The sequence below is a fragment of the Peromyscus californicus genome, unplaced genomic scaffold (assembly GCF_007827085.1).
Source record: "Peromyscus californicus insignis strain IS unplaced genomic scaffold, ASM782708v3 Scaffold_7__1_contigs__length_154581171, whole genome shotgun sequence".
Classification (NCBI taxonomy): Eukaryota; Metazoa; Chordata; class Mammalia; order Rodentia; family Cricetidae; genus Peromyscus; species Peromyscus californicus.
The window spans coordinates 150,697,522-150,720,940 of record NW_026294595.1 but is presented as its reverse complement, the minus strand read 5'-3'; the positions used below and the strand labels follow the sequence as shown (position 1 = coordinate 150,720,940).

At 47.6% G+C, this 23,419-nt stretch overlaps 1 protein-coding gene across 3 annotated transcripts in view; it reads right to left on the bottom strand.

Moving 5' to 3' along the window:
* Nucleotides 1-413: 413 nt before the first annotated feature.
* The window catches only part of Phactr3 (phosphatase and actin regulator 3), a 227,463-nt gene continuing 204,457 nt past the window's right edge, over nucleotides 414-23,419 (bottom strand). For all 3 annotated transcript variants that reach the window (XM_052722405.1, XM_052722404.1, XM_052722406.1), the window contains exons 9-13: nucleotides 8,826-8,881; nucleotides 5,557-5,618; nucleotides 4,496-4,636; nucleotides 3,361-3,437; nucleotides 414-973 (exon numbers count right to left, since the gene is read on the bottom strand). In XM_052722405.1, the coding sequence (XP_052578365.1) occupies nucleotides 958-973; nucleotides 3,361-3,437; nucleotides 4,496-4,636; nucleotides 5,557-5,618; nucleotides 8,826-8,881 (352 nt within the window). In that variant the 3' untranslated portion in view covers nucleotides 414-957. The remainder of the gene's footprint in view (nucleotides 974-3,360; nucleotides 3,438-4,495; nucleotides 4,637-5,556; nucleotides 5,619-8,825; nucleotides 8,882-23,419) is intronic.

Sequence of the window (23,419 nt, the reverse complement as noted above, 5' to 3'; positions counted from 1 at the left end):
GATTGTTAATTAGCTCACTTTCTCTCCTTATACTGGAGTAAACTATTACTCCAAATCTCCATTCCATCTAAATCTTTTTGCATAGGGGTTTTGACAATCCAGGCAAATAAAAACTTACAACTCTTCTTAAAGAGGGCATAGATTTTCATGTTGGTAGGATTTCCAGTAAGTTACTTCTAGATTAAATGCACTCAATACTCCTTCATAAATTTTCAATTTAACTTGAAAAAAAAAAGGTTACTAGCTTTTCAAGACTCAAACCTTTATGTATTCATCAGAATCTACAGAGAACAAAGTTGGAATTTTCTTTCTTGTGTTTAGATTCTGATGGTTCAAAGGTGTTAGGAATTGACTTGTTTTTTCACAGTTTCCACCTATAACTCATCCCAACCCCAAGAAAATGAAAGTCTGGGTTCATTTCCTGCAATAAGTAGTCATTTAATTAAAGAACAAAATTAACAGGAATCAAAATGTTGGAGCTGTATTTTTTGTTAGACATCATATAAAAAAGAGAAAGTATAATACAGTAAATCACTCTATAACATGAACTTAGTTTTCAAATCATCAGGATAAAAATGTCTTTTCAACAAAATACTGAATGACACTGGGTCACATGTCCCTCATGGCGGAGGCTGGGAATGTGAGCCTGCACATGCATGTCGCCCATCCTCCATGATGCTGCAGAACTGTAAAACAAGGTTGAAGGCAAACAAGTTTTCTTCTGGGAGAGTTACTCTGGGCCTTAAGTGACCCCTACAGTTCACACTCCTCAGACACCAAAGAAGGGAGTGAGTGTGTCCTCTGGGTTGCTCCTCTGTAGGTGAGTGGTCAGGATTGCTCCTCTGTGTGATTCTGCTCTTCTCACAAACACAGCAGTTAGTCTTGAGGAAAGTTCCCTGATGAATGTTCAGTGTTGGTATCAAAAATTAAACACAAATTCTTCTCAGAAGAAAATCTCTATGGCCTGTGGAATCTAGAAATGATTTTTAAAATTAGATGATTTAAAAACAGTTAAAGCTGCCACAAAAAAAAAACAACTTCCACAAACAAATTTACTGCTACTCAAAGTTTCCTAGATTTATATATAGGACTTCAAGGAGGGAGTTGCTGTAGCTGAATAGCCTCACAGAGTTCCTCATGATCAACAGCTCCATGTGAAAGCTGCCAGTGAGGGTCTCGGCATACTCAGAAGCTCTAGGACTCAGTCTGGGTGGTCAGCTCCTCTTGAAAATATCTTTAAATTCATGATAATGCTTAATATAGTCAAGAAAATTACATGAGGCTCAAAATACTGTGTTGACTTTGTAAAGTTGCTATGAAGTGCTAATCTGAATGATTTCCTCACTTTTAGGTTTGGAGGCTCATTCTTTAAAATTCTGTCATTGAAAAAGCTATCAAGAACTTACAGAAACGCTAGGTAACAAGGAGGACCCTAAGAGAGACTCGGATTGCCTGGGAAGGGTAAATAAATGAGGTCCCCTGGGTAAACTGGCAGGGGTGACACATGTAGAGGGGGAGAATGAGGGATCAGGATGGCCGAGTTGGGGGAGGGATGGAGAGGGAGAACAATGAAAGAGATATCTTGATAGAAGGGGCCATTATGGGGTAAGGGAGAAACCTGGTGCCAGGGAAACTCCCAGGAATCCACAAGGATGACTCTAGCTAAGACTCCTAGCAATAGTGGAGAGGGTATCTGAACTGGCCTTATCCTGTAATCAAATTGATGACTACCCTAATTGTCATCATAGAACCTACATCCAGTAACTGATGGAAGCAGATGCAGAATCCCACAGCCAAGCACTGGGCCAAGCTCTGGAGTGAAGTTGAAGAGAGGGAGGAGGGATTCTATGAGCAGGGGGGGGGGGGTCAAGATCATGATGGGGAAAACCACAGAGACAGATGATCCAAGCTCCTGGGAGCTCACAGACTCTAGACCGACAGCTAGGAAGACTTCATGGTACTGACCTAGGTCCTCTGCATGTGTGTGATAGTTGTGTAGCTTGGTCTGTTTGTGAGGCCCCTAGCAGTGGGATGAGATCTGTCCCTGGTGAAAGAGCTGGCTTTTTGGAACCTATTCCCCATGCTGGGGTGCCTTGCCCAGCCTTGATGCAGGGGAGGAGCTTTGTCCTGCCTCAATTTGGTATGCCATGCTTTGTTGACTCCCATGGGAGGCCTCACCCTTTCTCTGAGGAGTGGAGGAAGGGGTAGAAAGGCAACAGGAGGAGGAAATGGGAGGAGAGGAGGAAGGGGAAATTGTGGTTGGTATGTAAAATAAATAAAAAAATTTAATAAAAAAAACTTTACAGAAACAAAGGTTGATTTCCATACACAGGATTGTCTATTTCTTTAAAATAAAATAAGCACTAAAATGTGTTGTAAAGAAGAATTTTATTTCCTAAACTTAGATTAAGACTAATAAGGGCTAGGCTAACCTGTGTGGCATGAGAGGAAACTTTAACATTTTTGTTTGCATAATTTTCTTTCCTTACAACCCTGACACAAGTGGGGAAGTCTCACAGTTATTTTCTGTTTCATAGCCATAGTCAGATTGCAAAGCAACCCAATCCCAGCACTCAGGAGGCAGAGGCAGGCAGATCTCTGTGAGTTAGAGGCCAGCCTGGTCTACAAAGTGAGTTCCAGGAAAGGCACAAAACTACACAGAGAAACCCTGTCTTGAAAAACCAAAAAAAAAAAAAAAAATCTTTTAAATAAGTGTAATGGCCACTTGGGATCCATCACTGCAGTTGAAGGCAGTGTACAGGAGCCAGGGTTGCTTTTCTTTTTGTATTTGGGGCTTGAGCATCCTTAAAGGAAGAGGACAATGTGATTGCTATTGGCTAAGTTCTCATGTGCCTGTAAGTCCTGAGAAAGGACTTGGAAAGTATGCAGAGCACTAAAAGGAAAGTTTTCCTCCAGCTTCTTCCATGCATCAGCATGGGCATAAAATGTGCTGCTCAACTTGATGGGGAAAGTTGGGCATGTGCTTCTTTTGTATATTAAACTGTCACAGCCTCAGCACCTGGTTATGCTACACATGGTAGATTGTCACATATGTGCTAAAGAAATGAATGAGCTTTGTGGTTTGATGAACAATGTTAATATCAATATAGATACAGGATAGGAAAATGGAGAGTGCTCTCACAGCAATCTAGATGTGGCAAATTCTATAAGTTAATTTTTATTATTGGAATTAAGTACCTAAGAATATTTTAATCTGAGACCAATTTTCTTAAACATAGCAACTATGTATCCCTTCTCACCACCAATCCCTCCTTAGTAACAGTTTGTCCCAAGGAGGTGGTACTGAGTATAAAGCTCCTTGTGACTAGACACCATGCAGTTCACACAACAGAAAATTACCTTGTCAAGTGCTTGCTAGATGCATGTACCTCCATTTCATTACTTTTATACTCATTTAATTCTTTACGAATTGCTGCCTGAAATTTAGAAAGGATAGATTTTTCAAATTAACAAATTATTACCTTTACATATTGTCAGTCATTAATATGTGCAGAAATATTGTGATCAATAATCAGGAAGGAATTAATTTGCTGTATTGTAATGGGGCAGACAACCCTTCCCACCCTAACTAATGAACCTAACACAGTCTTAGAGAACCAGAATAATAAGATCAGCTTTTGAGCATCTTGTTATTGAGCTATCAGAAAACCCACACGTCACTGGAACTTTTGAGCATATATTTCTGTTTTGTGCTGTGGCAGAAGTAGAGTGAGCATCTGTTTTAGGGCCTCTAGTCTGGCCCTCCTCTAGTTTCCCTAAACACTCTATCATAACTGTTTCAAAGATGAGCCCTTCAGGGTCCAGGTGAGATGAGTATCCATTGGAAACATAGAAAGCCTTTGAGGTGAGCTGTTTTCCTATATTCAGATAACATTGACTGCTAAAGATATTCTCTCCCTTTGATCATCTAAGCATGTTCATCTCCAGTGTAACAGCATTTTTCCAGGTTGATACAATAACTGAATATTTCTAAGCATGTGTAAGAACAAATAACTAATTCAGTGGTTGTATAGTTTTTCTTTTTTATGAAAAGTATTCCGAAAGCTTCCTCCATGCTTCTGGGCTTATGTCCTACTAGATAATATATTTCAAACATGAACAGTCACTTACCCTATTTGCTTGGGTCATTTTATTTCCTTTATACTATCCTTACAAAATTTTGCAGGTCACACTTCCATGGCACTTGGAAATTGCCATTTTTAGGGAAAATTCTTGCACACTCTGTGATGGCCACCCACTGGATATGTCAGGTACCACTTGCATTGACAACCCCAAATGTATTAATGATACTTCCAAGTGTCCTTCAGAACAAAACTGTCCCCTGTCCCCTAGCTCAACTCAACCCTAAATTATCTTCATGAAACCAACAGGATGTGGGACATAATTTACCTAGTGGTTCACATTGTCTTAGAAAGCCCCAGCCTGAGTATAAGATGTGATACCCCACTCCCCAACCAGCACAGAAGCAGTGTACCTTATCTGCTGCTGACAGTCTTGTCCAGGGTTTGTCTGCCCTCCTGTCATAGTCCTGTGCTCTTGCTACTTCCACATAGTCACTAAAACGGATCAGTATTTTTCTGTCTCTCAGTTCATCAACAGTGGGTCTCTGATTAAGCTAAAATAAAGATGATTATAGTTAGGTATCATATGTAACACTTATTTTCTTGTAGTAAGAAGACATGAAGAGCTGGAAGGCTGTTCTGGTAGCTCCAAGCTCAACACAGCATGGCCTGGGTCAGCCAGGCAGTAGAGTAAGCAGGATGAAAGGTAGACTTGAGCTTGTGGAGTTACTTCCTAGACCAGCCATTGTAAATCTAACTCAATGTCATATAAACCCTTGATGCGGATTCTGTAATCAGAGAACTAAGGCAACTAAAAGTGACAAGTCTAAAAGGTATGTGATTCTTAGTGTAAAAAAATAATGCTCAGTTGCCTTCTGGCAAGGAATCATACGTGGTATTTGGGTGTTATTGCCTTCCCAGCTGATTGCTGCTAGGGCCTTGCCAACAAGGTTCCGTTAGACACTGGGATATGTGCAAAAGGCATTGCTTTTGGAGCAACTGACACCATGTTGCCCGGGAAAGCACAAAGTCACAGGGTATTTTGCACTCCCCATCAAAATGCTGCGGAAGCTTTCCCTGGTTCATATCTGTTTATAAAATAAAGTGCTTTGATTATAATCCAGTGCAGGTTAGTTTTGTCCACTCTATATAAGTTAGGGTCATCTGGGAAGAGGGAATACCAGTTGTGGAATTGCCTCCATCAGCTGGCCTGTGAGTATGTCTGTGTGGACATTTTCCTGATGACTGATGTGGGAGGGCCGAGCCCACTGGAGGTGGTGCCACCCCTAGGTAGGTATCTCTGAGTTGTACAAATAAGCAAGCCAGAAAGTAGCACTTCTTCATGGTGTGCTTTAGTTCCTGCCTCAGTTTCTCTCAATGATGGACTATGACTTGGAAATATAAACAAACCCTTCCCAAGTTGCTTTTGGTCATGGTGTTTAACACAGCAATATAAAGCAATCTAGGACAATACCTTTCTTGTTAATCTTTGCTTGATTTCTCTCCTTTCTTCCTGTTCTGTCTGATCATTCCTTTCTGTGAAAGATTAAAACAGAAATAGAATTAGGTTGAGCATTTCTTGTTATACAAGCAAGCACCAAGTTTCCTAGAGCCACTTTATAGATGGCACCTTTTGACATACTAGTTTCTATGTTTGGAGTCACTTTCCCAAAAGCTGCTCTGGACATGCTGGCCTGAGCTGTCATGCATGATTATCCTTCCTAGTCTAATTCTCCTCTGCCCTATACAGAAGTATGTTGTTGCTGCTTACTTCTGGGGAGCAGCTGTCTGTTGGTCTTCAGTCCACTCAAATACCTGTCTATAATATCTAGGAACATAGGGAGCATACAGTTGCTATAGCACAATAATCAAGCAGTCACCACAGTTTGTCTTCTGTCTTTCCATTTTACAGATGTGTGCACCTTTTAGACAACTTGTACAAAACATGAACTTCAGATTCTAGGCAACATAGTATCAAATATGAGCATACTCACAAACCAGCTGCTTCTCCATTGTTGAAGCATAACTACTTGTGTATGACAGTATTTTCTAAGGGCCAAAGGCCTTCAGAATTGGTGTTGCCTCTTGAGTTGTGTTCACACAATACTTGGGAGTTAAAGGTAGGCCAACATGTTGAAGTACTGTAGTAATGTAAGCCTGACCCTTGGATGCAGAGAGAAAAATGTAGTCCTATTTCTGGCATTCTGGTTGCTAAATAAAGCCTCAGGTCCCCAACCTTAACAGAACTCCTGCCTAGGAAAAAGATCTCACACACCAGCACACAGAACAGCAGTACAGTGATGTCTGGGGAAAGGAGCCCTTGAAACCTACACCAAACATGCTTTTACATTATCTGCACCTATTTAAATGTTGCATTTCAAATACTCCTGTATTGGGGGAACTGGGTATGTGGGTGTTTAATACATCTGAATGTGCTTTTCAATACTTTTTCATTTAAAAAGCTATCTTAGACTAGAGTATCTTAGACAAAAACACAGTCATGTTATATGCTTGCTTAGTTCTTCAGCCATATACGGTAATAGAAAAAGCACTGTTGTAAGCTATGGTAACAAAGTAGTGAAACAACCAGGAAATGGTGAAAATGTCATCAGACCAGGCCTGAGAGGCTGGAGCTATGGCATGAAAGCTGTTCTGGACAAACAAAGGCCCTGGACAAACCCCAAATATAGTCTCCTTGTGAAAGGACTGAGGAAAAGCGGGATTGCCCCACTCCCCCTTAATGGTGAAAATGTCATCTACAACACAGTTTGGAGAAGTTATACCAGCACCTTGGACAGCTCCATGTGCATCTTCCATAAGTATCCAAGAATATGTGCTTGCTTCTAATGTGGTGACTAAGAACTTGGACAGTCAGAGAGGTGAGATAGTATTCATGTATTAAAATGTCACATTTCCTTGGGGCCTTAGCTGCTTCACTAGTAAAATGGGGACAACAGCCAACTCTAAGATTTGTGGTAAGGATTAAGGAATACATTTCAGGTCATGTCTGGCACAGACTGAGCCCAGTCACCATATTTGATTAGGCCACCAATACATGGAATTCTGAGTGTGTGTCAGATGCACTGCCATTTCATACATCTCCCCTTGAAGAGAAGAAAGCACAAAGTTCAATCACAAGTGGAACCACATGTAGTGTGCACAGCTAGGTGTGCTACTCTTATTCCATATGTGGTAGCCCTATCCTTGCCACAGACAAAACAGAACCCCACAAATCAAATAGTGGGTTCCTCAGACCCTCCCACTCAGGACACTTGACAAGGCTTCTGGGCTAAGGATAAATCTGGCCTGCTGGTGAAGGTGCTGTGTTTACAGTGTGTTGCCATGGTCATCACAAGGAAAAATCCACTTTGCTTCTGTGTGCTGAAGGTGAGTGCAGTAAGTTCCACCTGCTTGCTAGCTCCACTCACCGAGCACAGTCTATTTTTAAGACTTCACTGTTTATTTCAGATAGTAATTAGAAGCACAGGTGTGGGGGTGGGGGGGGGAGACCTGGTTACACACATGGAAAAGAAGACACTTGCTATGGATGGGGGGAGTGGGTCTGGAGCTCTCTTCCTATGTCAATAGCATGCCTAGAGTATGGCATGCCCTAAATATAGAACTGCTTTGTGTAAATCTAGACCACAGCTTTGAATAGTATCAATGACATAAGAATAAATTTTAAATAAGTGGCTTTATATTTTAATATCCAAATAATTGCTAACTAAAATAGCTTGACTCCTGTCTACTAGCTCAATCATGGTATCAGCCACAGTCTAGGCAACATAAAGTACTCACCACATAAGTTTAAAAACACAATTCCTAATCTTAGATGTTTTCCCCCAGCAGTCTACAAAGGAGGGGATAGCTTTAAGGTTAAAGGCAGTATTGAGGCAAAGACAGGAGAGGAATGAGTTGAGTTGCATGTGCAAATCAAGACTCTACAGCCTCACTGATAGTACCAGGTCAGTCTTGGTACTGTTGCAACTTTGAAAAAGGTGTTCACAAACAACATGCAGGCAAGTGGAGTGTGCAGCATACAGCAAGAGAAAAGCTTAAGAGTCATGCTACTGGACTGACCCAAAGACAACACCTATTATGGAAAATACTTTAAAAACTAGTCTGCTAGCCAGGGAAACACTACTCAGGGTGCACCTTTGGAGGGTCTGACTACCTTCCACTACCAAAGACCATGAAACTTCCATACAGTGGACATTATATTGTTAGACACCCAGATTCGGCACATTACAATTACATACCTAACTAGGCTGGAACCCAAAGTTCTGAGCCACAGAAGTTTCAGTGCTCTAGTGAGCTGTCATTTATTTCTTCTAGGAAGAACAAGTAAGGTAATAGCATACTCTGGGACAGCTCCTGCCTGGGTCTGTGATTTCTAACACCCATAGGACCCCCACTGCCAACTCCCTAGAAGCTTTGCTTGGCATCCAACGTGTGCAGGGTTAATGATTTGTTTCCCTTGAGTCTACAGGACCATCTAATAAACCTGAAGATAAGCGCATCTTTAATTATGCTAGGAAGAGAGCTATTTTTATTTCGTTTTAGAAAGAACTTTCTGAATGCAGCTACTTTGAGTCCTTTCTTTCAGAATTGCTTAGCTACTCAGATTTAAGGGAACCCATCATGTTCAGTCTGCAGAGCTGGGCTGGGCTACTAGAGCTCAGATTCCTGCAGCAGCCTCAGCACACGTGAGGGAAACCTCTAGAGGAATCACCCGCTACTCACGTTTCAGAATATTTCTTCTCTCCAGCTCCTCCACGGCTGGTCTCTGGCTCAGCCTTCTGCGGAAAAACACTAAGATTATGTTTTGCACCATGGTGACTGCCTGGAAGTTCTACCCAGGGTCTGTGCAATGAGAGGTGCCTGGCATACACCCTTGTAGTTCAAGATCACCTTCCAAAAGGGAGACGAGAGTGGACCACTAGAGCCTCTTGCTGGCAAAATCAAGTCAGACTTCCATTTGGGAGGGAAAGCTGTTTCACAGAGCCAGTGCTGCGGAAATCCTTGCTCCACTCCACATCATCACCTGCCCCCTGCCTGGTGTGCACAGTTCACCCAGCCACATGCATGTTTAATCAGTGCAGAGATTCATTCAAGAAAGTCTTCCTGCCCATTAGCTTAGGGAGAGGCAGGCACCGCTGCTGGGCTTCAGGCTTCTGGTTACAGCCATGCCCCCAGATCCTTGCTTCCAGGCATCAGCTCCATCCTCCATCCTCAGCACAAGAAAATCAGCCCAGGAATACAGCCACCTGCCTGCCAGGCTGAGAGGAGCCTTCTCTGCTCTGCCCCACCCAGGGGGAGTGTCTAGGGCCAGCAGAGGGGCCTTGCCTCCTGTCAGTGAGCACACAGCTCTAACACCAATGACAGCTGGGGATCTCCCAGCTAACTAGGAAGGGAGCCGCCCACACATGCGCCTCCCGCCTCCCTTTCTCCCTCTAGCAGCCCAGATGAGTGTGCCAGTGTGCTGTGTGAAGACAAATTACTATTTCCTTTTCAGATAGTCTCTGGCTCAGGGAGTTGGAGGACACAGCCCAAAAAATAAAACATCAAAACCCCACAAAACATAAACAAAGGGCTTGTCAGGAGAGGGAGGCATAATTAGACAAAATCAATGCCAAGCTCCAATTATTTTTATCTAAAATAATGGCTTTGGGTTGGAGCCAGAAGCCTCCCTACTTCCGGATCCTCAGCTACTATAGAGAGACATCAGGGCCAAATCCCTGAATACTCAGAGTCGGGGGCTATAACATTTTGCCCCTGTGAAAATGTGTATCTATTTATAACCCCTGTCCCAGCACAAAGACCAGGGCGTGGTGTGTCTGCTCCACACCTCCCTCCACACTGGAACACAAGTTTGCTTTGGGCTCACCCAGAGCTTTGTCTGCCAGCTCTAAGTATCTCATAGGACCGAGCACCTCTGGTCCTGGGTAAGTCACAAGCCATCTGCCAAGCCAGGGGTGGGAGGTTGGACTCTTCCTTCTCACAGTGCTGTATCCACAGGATAACGTGAGAAAGCTCAGCCCTAGGTCAGGTGAACAGCCCATCTGAGCAGCCCATCACTTTGCTTCAACACTGTCACCATTATAATGACCACCTTGGTTGTTAGCTTCTCAACCAATGTTTATGGAATGAGATGGAGGCATTTTTTTTAAACTGACCTCTACTTCCCATTCCAAGTACAAAACCCTGGAAAGAGATGGTTCACAGAGGCATCTGACCACCTGAGCTCAGGAGCAGGACCTGCACCTGAGTTAATGAGGAATCACCCCTGCCTCCACCCAACCCCAGCATCTCAGAGCCTGACACCTGCCAGGTCTGCATGTGGCAGATTCAAAACAAGCCAGACACCTGGTCTCAACTCAGGCCACAGGAGCCCTGGCAACAGGAACCAGAACCCACAGCTGGATCCAAAGCAGGGAGGGCCACAGCAGTAGTGGGCAGCAGGTGGCAGGAACAGACAAGCCTGACCTTCAGCACACAGGCCTTGGCTGGTGGTGCAGTGGCCACTCAGGCCACGAGGACATGGACATTTTGTCGTCAGAACCACAGTCTTGGAAAGGAGGGTTGGGCGGAAGGAACACCTCCCTTATGATCCTACAACTTCCTGATAGTGGAATCAGCGCACCTTGCTGCCAGTGAGCCCAGAGGGGCAGCAACAGATGTTGGTGAAGGATGGACAGAATGAATGCTGGGTCTTTTCTCATTCCCTGGACTGTAACACCCAATCTGGACAGTGCTACTACCTTAGTGCCATTATCCCAGGGACAAGGAGCCAGGAAACAGCAAGAAACTGCCTCAGCAGAAGTGCTCTGGGAGCCAAGGAGGCCAGGAGCATCATAGCCCAGTGGGATGCCTGGCTCATGATTCTCATTGCCACTGCCCTGTCCATGATTTGGTGACTTACCATCTGGAGCTGACTCCCCACAGTAAGGCTTGATGTGGTAGATAAGTACATCACCACAGGGCAGAAGTACCCCCGCGCCCCCAGGAGAGAGGCATCCTGACACAATAGCATCCAGTGTACAGAGGAGGGAGTGTCAGAAGGCTGGAGGAAACAGTGTGGGCTGTGGCTTACTTCACCCACTGCCAGGAACATCACAGATCCCAGCTGTCTGTGAGTCCCTGTAGGTCCTGGTGCAGGAGAACTAATAGGACAGTGACCTCTCAGTGGCTTTCTGGAACTGTCAATGTGAAAGTCACCTATTGCGGTGATACTCTGTTGGTGATCTAAGGCTCAGAAAGACAAAAGAGCAAGCCACAGCCACCACCTCTTACCTCCCCAACTATCTCAGGGTCATGAGTTCTTGTTTTGAAAAGAAAAATGGGGGAGTTGGTGAGGTAAGAGGTGGTGGTTGTGGCTTGCTCTTTTGTCTCTCTGAGCATCAGGCAAGCTTTATTTGTTAGATCACAAACAATATATCACCACAACATACAGCCCTGATGTGCACTGTGAATCCAGCCAGGAATGGACAGTAAGGGAACAGGGAGGAAGAGGTGGCAGAGGTGGAATGGAGGGTAGAGGTAGAGGCGACCAGCACACAGTGGGTGGAATGCACAGGTGGGTACTGAAGATAAAGGGGGTGCCTGCACCTCAACATTTCTGTCTGTGGAAGGCTGGTAAGTTTTTGCTCCACTGGGTCAGCACCTGGAGTCAGGGTACTCTTATGTGCAAGCTACAGCATCTGAGCTAACAGAACTACACAGTGGGGACAGGAGATTGCTGCCCGGGGACAAAGCCACAGCCATCATGAAAGAACAAACCCTGGTGCCCTGTCCCTTCGAGCACGAGAATGGTAACAACACCATTTGTATATATCACGTATAATTCAAAATCTTCACACACACACACACACACACACACACACACACACACACACACACACACACACACACACACAGTGTTTGAGAGGATAGCTGGCAGCTCAAGAATCCCAGGGTTGGCCTACGTACATCTTAATGTTTCACACTCTCAAAATGTACAGCGGTTGTCTACCCATGAAAACCATCCCAAGATATATCACTAATCCAAAAAACAAGAAATCAGATTTTGTGGACAAAGAGGTCTCGATGCTTTTCTTACTATAACATACCCCATGGCATTATATGTGTATATAAGAATGACAGGACCCTTCCTGTGAAAACAGGGCAAGCCCTAAGGTTGACTCTGTGGCATAGAGCCTAGTGCACACCCCAGCCATGGCAGCTCAGGCCCAGCCAGGACCCAGGAGGAGCCCTGATCATCTCTGAGCCACTGCTTCTCCTCACAGCAGGGACATTCGGAGATGAGGACGACCTGGGAGGGTCCATGCAGACAGCACACGAACACACCGCCTACTACCTCTTTCTCTCTGTGGCAGCCATGCTCCTACTGGCCCTTCCTCCCCACATGGTCCTCCCCACATGATTCCCCGGGATACCTTCCCCAGGTTACTGTGTTCAAGCCTTAATCCACCCTAGGATTCTAATTAATATACTGCCTGTCCCTCTCTGGGCAATGGCTTCCCTTCACCGTAGCGCAAAGCTCTCTGGATATCCTCGGCTTGTATAAACTTGCAGCTTCCATTACTCTCACCCATCCTCCTATATGAGAAGGGCCTTGGTTCAAGGCAGAGACAGATATGAATGCCCTGAAAGCTGACTCTAGACCTATGATGTTGATAAGGTATCTGATCCCTCTGATGTTTGGTTTCCCTTCTGAACAGTGGGCAGATGCTATACCATATCTAGGGTTCCCCATTAGGACCAGCTGAGGCACAGGAGCATGAGGCAGCAGGCATCACACACTCAGAGGACAGCAGTCTCCAAGTCCTCCTCGGCACATGGTCTTAACCTGATGCTCTGGGCTGGATGACTACAGATTCACCGGAAGTTCTGAGAATCTCACCTCACGGTGGGTCTGGCTTACAAAGGGATGCTCTATAAGCATTGACTCCCAGCTGCCAGTTTCAATGCCACCCTAACCTAGACTCCACTCAGAGTTTCACCAGGTCAACTCAGTGTTGGGCCAACATTGAAAGATTCCTTCCAGAAGAGGCAGATGCCTCCTAGAGACAGGCTGCAGCTGGAGAGCAGACGGCGGCGCTGCACCCACGGATCCTGCAGCTATTTTGGGAGGTGATCCTGTCCCACAGCTAGCCCTGAGTCACTATGAAACTGGGATTCCCCAGTGAGGGGGTGCCAACACCACCACTCAGATCCAGAACCAAGGGAGTGGAAAGTTCTTTTCACTGCTGCCTGCTGCCATCAAAAGCGACAGCGCACGGGTCACAAACCACTGGGTGACAGGAGCACACCTAGAGAATGGGGGTCAAGAGGACAGTCTGCTCCAGAGGGGACATGACAAGGGCACATTGCCACGAGGAGGTCAGAACTAAACATCTAACAGAGGATCCAGCCAGCTCCAGGCCTAGAGAGGAAAGAGTGTGCCCATGTCGGAATCACACCCTTCTGAGCAGTGGATTCTCCACTCACTGAAGGCTTACCTAGGGAGATGCCAGCTGCTATCTCCCCCACCCCACCCCCACACAACCTCTAGGGTGATCCTGTCCCAGCAGCTACCTGCCCCAGCTTTCTGAACACAAGGGTGGGTGTGGACCCAAGGCCTCCATTCCCATGGCCAAAGCCAACCTCTCTCATGCCACCCTGATATCTCTGGCTTGTTCAGTGACCACTGCCCCGTCTTAGAGTTTGTTCCCACCCAGCAACCTTTTGTTCCTAATTATACTCACTCCCAATACCCCAGGGGTTGCCACATCTGAGCATAGTGACAGGCACCCAGAGTCTCTGTCCCTTCTAGCCCCATCATAGGCTGGCCTTCATGAACCCCCATGATGAACTCAATCCCAATGTCCTCAGCAAGACTGGGCAGTCCATGGTGACTCCTGCATTGCTTTCTGCCCTGTGCCCTGTGCCATAGAACACAACAAGCAAGAGCTTCAAATGGCTCCTGGTGCCAGGATGCCCTTCCCAACTCAGGGTGCCCAACCCTACTAGACTTCTATCATTATATACCTATATCATTGTACAACACAGACAAGCACCCAGCTTCACCTCTAGTCAGCCTTCACACTCACTTTAAAACATATCAGGGGCTAGAGAAATAGCTCGGTAGGTAAAGTTCTTGCCATGGAAGCATGGGGACCTAAGTTCTGATCTCTAGCACCCATTAAAAAAACACATAAATTAGTCAGACAAATAACATCAAAATGGGTAAATGTTTTGACAAGCAGTTCATAAAACCACAGATGGCTAATAAGTGCATGAAATGCACAATTTTATGCACAACATATAAAATAAAAATTAAAAACAACAACAACAACAACAACAACAACAAAAACCAGGTCACAGCATGTCATGCCTGTAGGTCACAACGTCCCATGCCTGTAATACTACCACTAGGAGGTGGAGACAGGATGACCCTGGGGCTTGCTGGTCAGTCAGCCAAGCTGAGTCAGTGAGCTCTGAATCCAGTGTGAAACCCAAAAAATAAAGTGGAAGGAGATGGAGGAAGACACCATGGGCCTCTATCCTTCACACACACACACACACACACACACACACACACACACACACACACACACACACACATCGATGTAATGTCCTATTCAGTGAAGAAATGGAGGAAAGGAAATCAAGTTTCCATAGAACAGCATACATTTATGCAGGAGCCCAGCCACGACCTCCTCAGGACACCGCGTGAGAACTGCATTGCTCCACCTCCTCAGTCATCAGGATGACATCAGCAGCTAATGCACCAGGCCCCGAGGGATGCCATCGCATCACGGGGCAGATGTTTCTTGAAACACAGGAAGGATTCTTGGTAAGGATTTGGACAGAAAGAGGCTCTTTCTTCCCATCCAGAGCCTTTGTCTTCCAGGAAACAGTCTGAGCACCTTTCCAACAAGATGCTTCGTGTCTGTCCATGTGCCTCAGCCCACATTATTGGGAGCAAGAGGGGACATTCACGTGGAAGGAGCAAGTCTTCACTGCTCAGGGGCTGGCCCTTCATCTGCAGGACACTTCCCCCGGGGCTCAGGACAGAATCACCGGAAGAGCCCTCAGCACTGACCCTCCATGACCCTATCCCAGAATCCCCAGAGGCCCCAGGGATGGCTCTGCCAATGGCTGCCACGCACCCCTGCCCTCAGTGAGGAGTGGTGGTGGCAGAGGAAGAGGAAGTTTGTTTGGGTCCAGGTGCCCTCTGAGCTGTACTATGGCTTCTGTGAGGCTCGCTATTTCCATTTGCCTAACACAGTGGCCCTCCCATCCTGTATGAGAAAAGGGTGTCTCCAAGCTGTCCACAAAAGCCCATGAAACCCCTCTCCCCTTGCAGCAGGAGTCAGGGCCCCTGAGGTACTAGGACTGGGAGGGTCCTGCTTCCAGTCACATGGCACCCAGACAGAGGCCAGCAGGCCAAGAACACTTGCCTCTCTAGACGAGTCCCAGGCTACCTGAGAGGCATCAACCTGACCTTAACCTTGACCTGGGGCCCTCCCGCTCTGCTCCCAATAGTGACAACACTGAAATGGTCACAAGTCCCCCCCAAAAAACGAACCCCAAAGGGGCACTAGAGAATCCTCCAGGAGGAGACTCTCAGGTCCTCAGGAGATGCCTGAGACAGAAAGGAGTGGCACTGGGGGCACCTGGCTGGGGAGGAAGGACAGGTCACCCACCCTTGGGACCTCACACGTAAACTGCCTGTGGAGAGTTATTTCTTCTCAGGGAAAAAGAGAAAGTTCTTCTAAATGCCACCTGCCAGGTTCTGACTCTGAAGGGAGGATTGTACCATGTGGCGGAGAGCCAAGGTAGAGCAATGAGTGTAACTCTACCAAGGCAGCACCACCAACTGAGTGTTGAGACAGGCCAGGTCTGTCAGCTCGGCGGTGACTTACTCAAAGGTATATGCACGATCCCCTCTTGTCCCCATGCAAGGGGTACAACAAGGCACAGATATGGCTCAAGCTGGTCAGCAAGGTACTGCTGAGGACAAAGGGCAGAGACTAGCCAGGAGGAACCAGCACTGCCCCACAGTGGCCCAGGTCAGGGCCACCAAAGCACTTGTGCTCACCCACCCTGGACCTAGAGTCCCTGAAGAGCCCCACACCTACCCACTCCATACCAGGAATCCTGGGAGGAGGCCAGGTGGACATGCACCTGACTAGCGGAAAGCCCTCTCAGGAGCAGTGCCCCAGCCCCCTTGCCATGCCCTCCCTGGTTACCTCCCGCCTCCTGTTCTCTGCGGCCTCCTTCTCTGGCCTTTCCTCTCTTGCTCTGGCCAACTTACTCTTTGCTTACCATAACAATAAACCATGACCACAGTGTGTGATAAACCACAGAAACAACCATGTATCTCACATTTCTGGAGTCTGGGAAGAATAAGCCTAGGTACCAGTGGACTGGGTACCAAGCGCATCCACTCGCTCGCACACGGAGGGAGGGGCGGTCTCCCTGGGGCCTCAGATAGGAGGCTGTGATGGTTCGTCTTCATTGTCAGCTTGACTGGATTTGAAATCATTTAGAAGACACACTTCTGGGTGTGTCTGTGAGGATGTTTCCGGAAGTTTAACTGAAAGGGGAAGGCATGCCCTGAATGAGAAAGGAGACAGTGAGCTGAGCACCGGTGTTCATCTCATGCTTCCTGACGGTGGACGCCATGTACCAGCCGCCTCACACTCCCATCACCATGACTTCGCAGTGACGGTGACGTGCCATGGCGGTGGACTGGACTTTCATACTGTGAGCCACAGCAGCCCTTTCTTTCCTTAACTCGATTTGGTCAGGTGTTTGGCCACAGCCACAAAATTAACACAAGCACCAATCCCTGATCCCCTACGAGACCCTAATTACTTTCCCAGAGTTCCACCCAAAACACCATCGCACCAGGGGGTAGGCATTGACGTATGAGTGTGGAGGCACACACACAGTCAGAAACAATGCTCACCAAGCTTGCTCCCACCTCACGACTTCTGTGCATGCCATTCCCTCTGTCCAGGAGACTGACTCCAGGCCTTTGTGAGGCTCAGAAGAAAGCAGGCCAACCCCGGCTACTCCCACCAATACACCTGGTTCTCTCATCACTGTTGAATGACCACCAGCCGGGGACAACCCGTGGACAGCCCCAGGGGAGGTGCGGAGCTGGCCACAGAGGGATGCAGCCCTTCCCAGGGGCAGAGACTCTGTCTCTCACTACCAATCCTTAACCCTTCTACAGTGACAGCCACTCTGCAGGGGAGAGTGACCAGGACCCTGCTGTTGCACATGGTCTCAGGCATGTGGGACTCAGACAGCCTGCCCCGTGGAGCTGGGCTCTTTTCAAGCCCTGCAGAGGCACTTGCAGAGTGGCAGAGGGCAGCAAGCCTGGTACAGTAGTGCTGCCAAGGAGAGGGACAGGGTGCCCAGCCACAGCTGACGAGAGTGCAGATGGGACCTTCCACAGCCACTGCTTGAGAGTGTCAACAGGGTGCCCCCATCATGGCTGCAAAGAGTGCAGGTGGGACCTTCCACCGTCATTGCTTAGTCCCTTCCTACTGGGGACATCCCTGTCATCACTGGTAGGACGGTAACATGGGCCGTATAGGTACATTCTCCCATGGTAAGTTTTTGTCACTCTCCTCCCTCTTTCACTCACTCATACACACACACACACACACACACACCCACACACACACACACACACACACACACACTGTCCACTATGGTGAAGGTACAGCATGAAAACAGCCAGAGCCTCTACGTTGGCCCTGGTGTGGAAGTCTTGACAGACAGACTCCAGAATAACAAAAGAGCTCAACAGTGAGTGGTCATGGCAAGCTCACACCATCTGCAAAAGTCTGTCAGGGGCTGGGGAGATAGCTCTGTTGGTAACACCTGACATTCAATCACAAGGGCCTGAGTTCAGATCCTCAGAACCCAGGTATGCTCATCTGTTTACTACATAGTTACCTGCTGGGAGGCAGAGACAGGAAGATCCCTGGGGCATCCTGGGCCCAGCCTAGCCTCCTTGGTGAGCCCCAGGCCAATGAGAGTCCAGTCTCAAAGGAGGTGAGTGGATAGCATTACTGGGGGCAGCACTCAAGTTTGGCCTCTGGCTTTACACATGTGCACACACGTGGTCACAGCCACACCCCACCCTACCCACACACTCACAAAGAAACCTGGGCTCCACCCAACCTTTGCCTCAATACTGGCTTCTCCATGAATTAATGGTAGAGTCCTATCTGTCCTTGAATGGAATTCCTGCTCATCTCTCTCTGAAGGTCAGAGTTGAGCAAGTTAGAGATCTCAAGCTGAAAAGGAGGTCACCTCCAGTTACCCAACCAGATACTCAAAGAGCTGAGGGGCAGGATCCATAGCTACAATCCAGCCCACACCAGCTCCCTCAATGGAAAGCAAACTGTGAGCTTAGTGTGGAACCCCAGTGGGTTCCTGAAGAGGGGGGAGTCTACCCATAGACACAGCTCTGAAGGGGGAGGGAGTCCATCTGTGGATGCAGCTGCAGACATGCCTGAGAGGCCACGCTGAGCTCAGGGCCTGTCCTCTCCCAGGTCCAGACCTGCACGCCCATCCCTGCCCGCCACAGATCCCACAGCTCTGTCCCATCATCCACAAGTGGCAGCGTCTGTTCCCAGCCCTGTGGTACCAGCTGTGCTTAGTGCTGGAATTAGGTAATTTAATTAAGCTTTCTGTACATTGACTGCCTGATTTACTATGGTTAGAAAGGAACATGTCATTTCTATGAAAGCCAAGTGGAACACTCTGGAGCCAGGGCTAGGAAGCTTCCAAGGCTGCTGTGGGGTGAGTGTGGGGCTGAGTGTAAGGATGGGGTGTCATAAATGCCCCGGGGAAATCTGTGCAGACTGCTCTGGGTGGCCATGCTCTCACACCTCTTGTGGAAGATGTGACAAGGCTGTTCCCACTCGGAGCTCCTACCCCGAACACTGGATGTGTGGCTGGGTAAAGCATCTGAAGTAGGGATAGCCATGTGTGATTTCATGTCCTAAGCAACCTAGTGACAGATCTCCAGGGCTTGGAGCTGAGGCGGGGCTCTGCCCTGTAGCCATATGCAGCACAGAGGGCCACACAAGGACAGTCAGGAAGTCTCTGTGGCTAAACCGAATTGCAGTGGTAACAGAGAAAGGGGGTCTCAAAGGAGGAGAGGCACCACTGACTGGTCCAGCTGTCCAGGGTCCTCGGAGCTCCCACATCTTCCCTCCCCAGCTTCTCCCAGACACCCACATCCTGGGCAGTACATGAAGATCAGGGTGAGCATTTATAGTAACCCCACAGGCCTCCTAGAACCAGCTCTGTAGAAACAGCTTCTCCCTAGCTGTGAGACACCGCACAGCTTCCCTTGTCTCTCTGAGCCCCTGCTTTCTTGTCTGTGAACACTTAATGATAGCATTTGCACCTGCGTGTTGAGTGAAATGAGAGGGCACACGTGGCTTCAATAAATGTCAGCCTGAGAGCATGACCACGGTGGCCATGCCTACAGGTTTAAGTCTCAAGGCCCAGGAGAGCAGGGCTTTGCTAAATTCAGTCCCAACAGGTGGAGGTCACATACCCATATGCCCAGCTCCAGCTAGTTAAGGGACCTCACCTGGGTTCTCTCCATCCAGGACTTGAAAGCAGGTGGCCTCCAAACACCTGCCGCCTGTCCCTGGGGTTTGGGAATCATGCTTTAGAGACATGAACGGCAGCTGGTGGATGCTATACCCTTTTTTCCAGACACACTATGCCATCCTCTAGATTCCCAATTGCATGGAAAACTATAGCAAGTGACTTTCTGCAGGACTCAGGGGACGTGGACACTGCACAGATACTGAACCAAGGCTCTGAGCCTCTCCTCTGCTTGGATGTGCTCAGGCTCTACCTCCTGAGCTCCATGCACAGGCAGGCTCTCCCTCTCTGCATACTGTCTATCTCGTTCAGAGGGATAAAGCTTTGCAACTGTTCTAGGCTTATGCTCCAGCTAAACTCTTCCCCTGAGTCTCTTTATTCTTTGCTTCCCTCCATTCAAGAGCTGAACAGGTCAGACCCTCCCAGCTCACTCACTGCTCTGCTGACCTGGGCGGGCCTTGCCTTCCCAGACTGCACCACTCACCTGTCCTTCCAGACTGCTGCCTGCCTCTGTCCTGCATATACACACATATACACATGCACACACCCCCACACATACACATACACACACAAGCATATACACACACTCAGACATGTATGCATAGACACACTCGTACACATGCTCATACACAAGCATATATACACTAATACATACACATACATGCATACACACAGAGAGAAAGATTCTTGTCTCCTGAATTCCTTTGCTTTTCTGCAATAAAATCTTATGAGAGTTTTGGGGGTTGGGCATGTAACGCCATTACACAGTTCTTGAGCACGAACGGTGTAGACGTCTGCATCACTGTCAGAAGGTTGGACCTGCCTGCGGACCTGGAGGGAAGGAGTGGTGATCTCCACAGAGGTGGAGCAGGAGAAGGAGCCAAGGCCATGGCAGGACACCTGGGTGAAACAGACCTGAGTTCAGTTTGCTGGAGATTGCTGATCAACAACTGGAAGTCCCAGCAACCAGGCTCAGGATTGCCTGGGGTCAAAAGTCAGTCAGACTTCCTTCCTGCATTCTGACATACAAAAATGGAGGTACTGAACAGAGCCCTCCCAGGGCGGCCAATGGCTTGATGCTAGCTTCCCAACCACACCACTACACCCTTGATTAGACCAGCGTCTGCAGTGTCCCCCCTCTGCCCCACTGATTCCAAGAGCCCCCTTCCCTCCAGGCAGGGGTGAGCACATGCTTCCTGACTGGGCTCCATCCCCTCACAGGTGGGACCCTGGGTATCGAGAGGACCAGTAGCCAGCATTGCCAAGGTGCTTTCTCTGCCAGGAAGATGCACTGGGAGTGAGTATGGCAAAGATGAGGGTGAGGCTGTTGCTGAGACAATGGTGACAAGGAAGAAGAGGATATGATGAAGATATTGATGAAGACGATGGCAATGTTGGAGAGGACTGGACACTGAGAATGTGACAATGGAAGCAAAGCTGAAGGCCATGATCACCAAGGATGCTCACGATGTCATAAAGGTTTGGCAAAGACGGACATAGGCACCACACTCACTCCAAATAACTGGGAAACCATGTGGCTTAGGTGCTGCTCTGGGGGTTGGATTCCAGCTAATGAGCAAGAGACTCCTCTCTGTTACAGTGGAAACATCCTCAGACAGATTGCGAATGGACACAAATGCCCTGGACACACTAGACACAGTGCTCCAGCTAAGATGGCACTGTCCCTGGCTACAGGGCAAGGCCAAGTTAGGACAACACAGGGATGGCATCTCAAGAAAGTGGCTCACACTGCCCGACTCCTGTTCTCACCACCTCAGCTTACTGGTTTTCTTCTGCAGGAGTCCCCCCAGAAGCCTGACCACAGCCTGACCCACTTTACAAGGAGGGAAGTGAGCACCTGCTGTGGAAGAACCAACATTCCTGATCACCTTTTGTTGCCTGAGCCAAGCCCTACTCCTCAGCACCACACACAGACTCCCAGCAAACTGGGATCTGAAGGAGGGGGAGTCACACTGCACCCCCTTTCAGGGAAGAGAGTGGGGACCAGGTGAGGCCACACACTGAGCTGACCATGCTCCAGCATTCGCTGAGTAGATTGCTCACTCCCAGACAAGAACACACTGCTCAAAACAGAAACACAAGCTGGGCACGGTAGTTCACAGCTGTGACCCCAGATCTCAGGAGGTACAGACAGAAGGATCAGAAGTTCAAGAGCATCCCCAGTGAAAGTGAGGCTACCTTGGGCTAAATGAAACCCTGTCTTATAAAATAAAATAAAATTAGAAAACTCAGAAACAGAGAGGAAGGCAACAGCAAGGGGTTGGGGCTGGAGAGTGTGGTGGGTGTGAATATGAACAAATGCATTACACACGTGCAGGCAATTGTGCCATTAATAGATGCAAATAAACTCACATACATGCACACTAGCTCATATCCATGGATTCCAATGTGTGACCCCAGGCCAACTACAGTCCATATGTGCTGTGGTATCCACACAACGCTTTTGAAAATTCACACAGAATCTCAAAATTTAAATGAAGGATATTCCATGTAAGTTTTTTCAGTTTATATAAAGAACTCCCAAATTCTTAAAAATTCAGTAACAATAAACCCAGTTTTAGCAGTTAGGAGGGCTTACTCCTTAGTGCTCTTGAAGACCAGAGTTCAGTTCCCAACACTTGCATGGGGTGGCTGACAACCCCTGTAATTAAAGGGGATCCTTCTTCTGGCCTCCAAGGGCACCTGCATGCATATGCACACACATGCACATATAAGTGTGCACATGCATGCACACATGTACACACACACACACACAGACAGAGACAGAGAGACAGAGACAGAGACAAAGAGAGAGAGACAGAGAGACAGAGACAGAGAGTCAGAGATAGAAAACAAAAACTTTCTAGTTAAGTCTGTTGCCCACATATCCATATTAACAAGTAAGAAGTATACACCCATCAGAGACTTGAGGTTCATAGCTCTGAGGTGTAGCTAGCTCTAACACCACTTCAGTCTAACAGGAAGTGTATCCATTCCAACCTGGGTGCACCTCCTACAACTGAACTCATTCCTAGAGTCCTGTGTGTGTCCACTATCTGTATCCCACTGAAAGCCCAAGGTATGCTTCTGAACACACCAGTCACATGCCAAATCTGTGAACAGGACCCTCACACCTCAATGTGCCTGAAAACCTGCCACACAGAGGAAGGTATTCATCCAATGCACATTCATTCTGTAGAACTCAATTCTTGTCCCTTCTGCCTGATGTACCCTAGTAATTCATTCTCTTTCTCAAAAAAGTACAAAAATCACTTGACTATTCATGTCTATCCATCCACCTACCACATATCTACTCACCTGTCTACTTATCCATTTGTCAATCCATCCATTCTCCCATCCATTTGCCACTCATCCATCCATTTGTCTGTCCTCATTCATCTGTCTATCACTCTATATAGCCACTTAAAAATTATCTACTCATCTGTTTATTTTTCCAATTGTCTTTCCATCTACCCTTCCATCTAACTGTACAACGATCCATCACCCACCCATCCTCTCAACCTTTTTTCCATCCAGGTACCATCCAACTAGCCAACTCATCTTTTGATCCCATTTCCCAAGCATAGTCTATCCCACCCATCTATTGGGCAGGGATTATCTGGGAGCCTATGTTGTTTTAGGCTCTGAGAAATAAGCACTGACAAAGGTCCTTCTTTTAGTAGTCTACTTCTCACATGGAAATC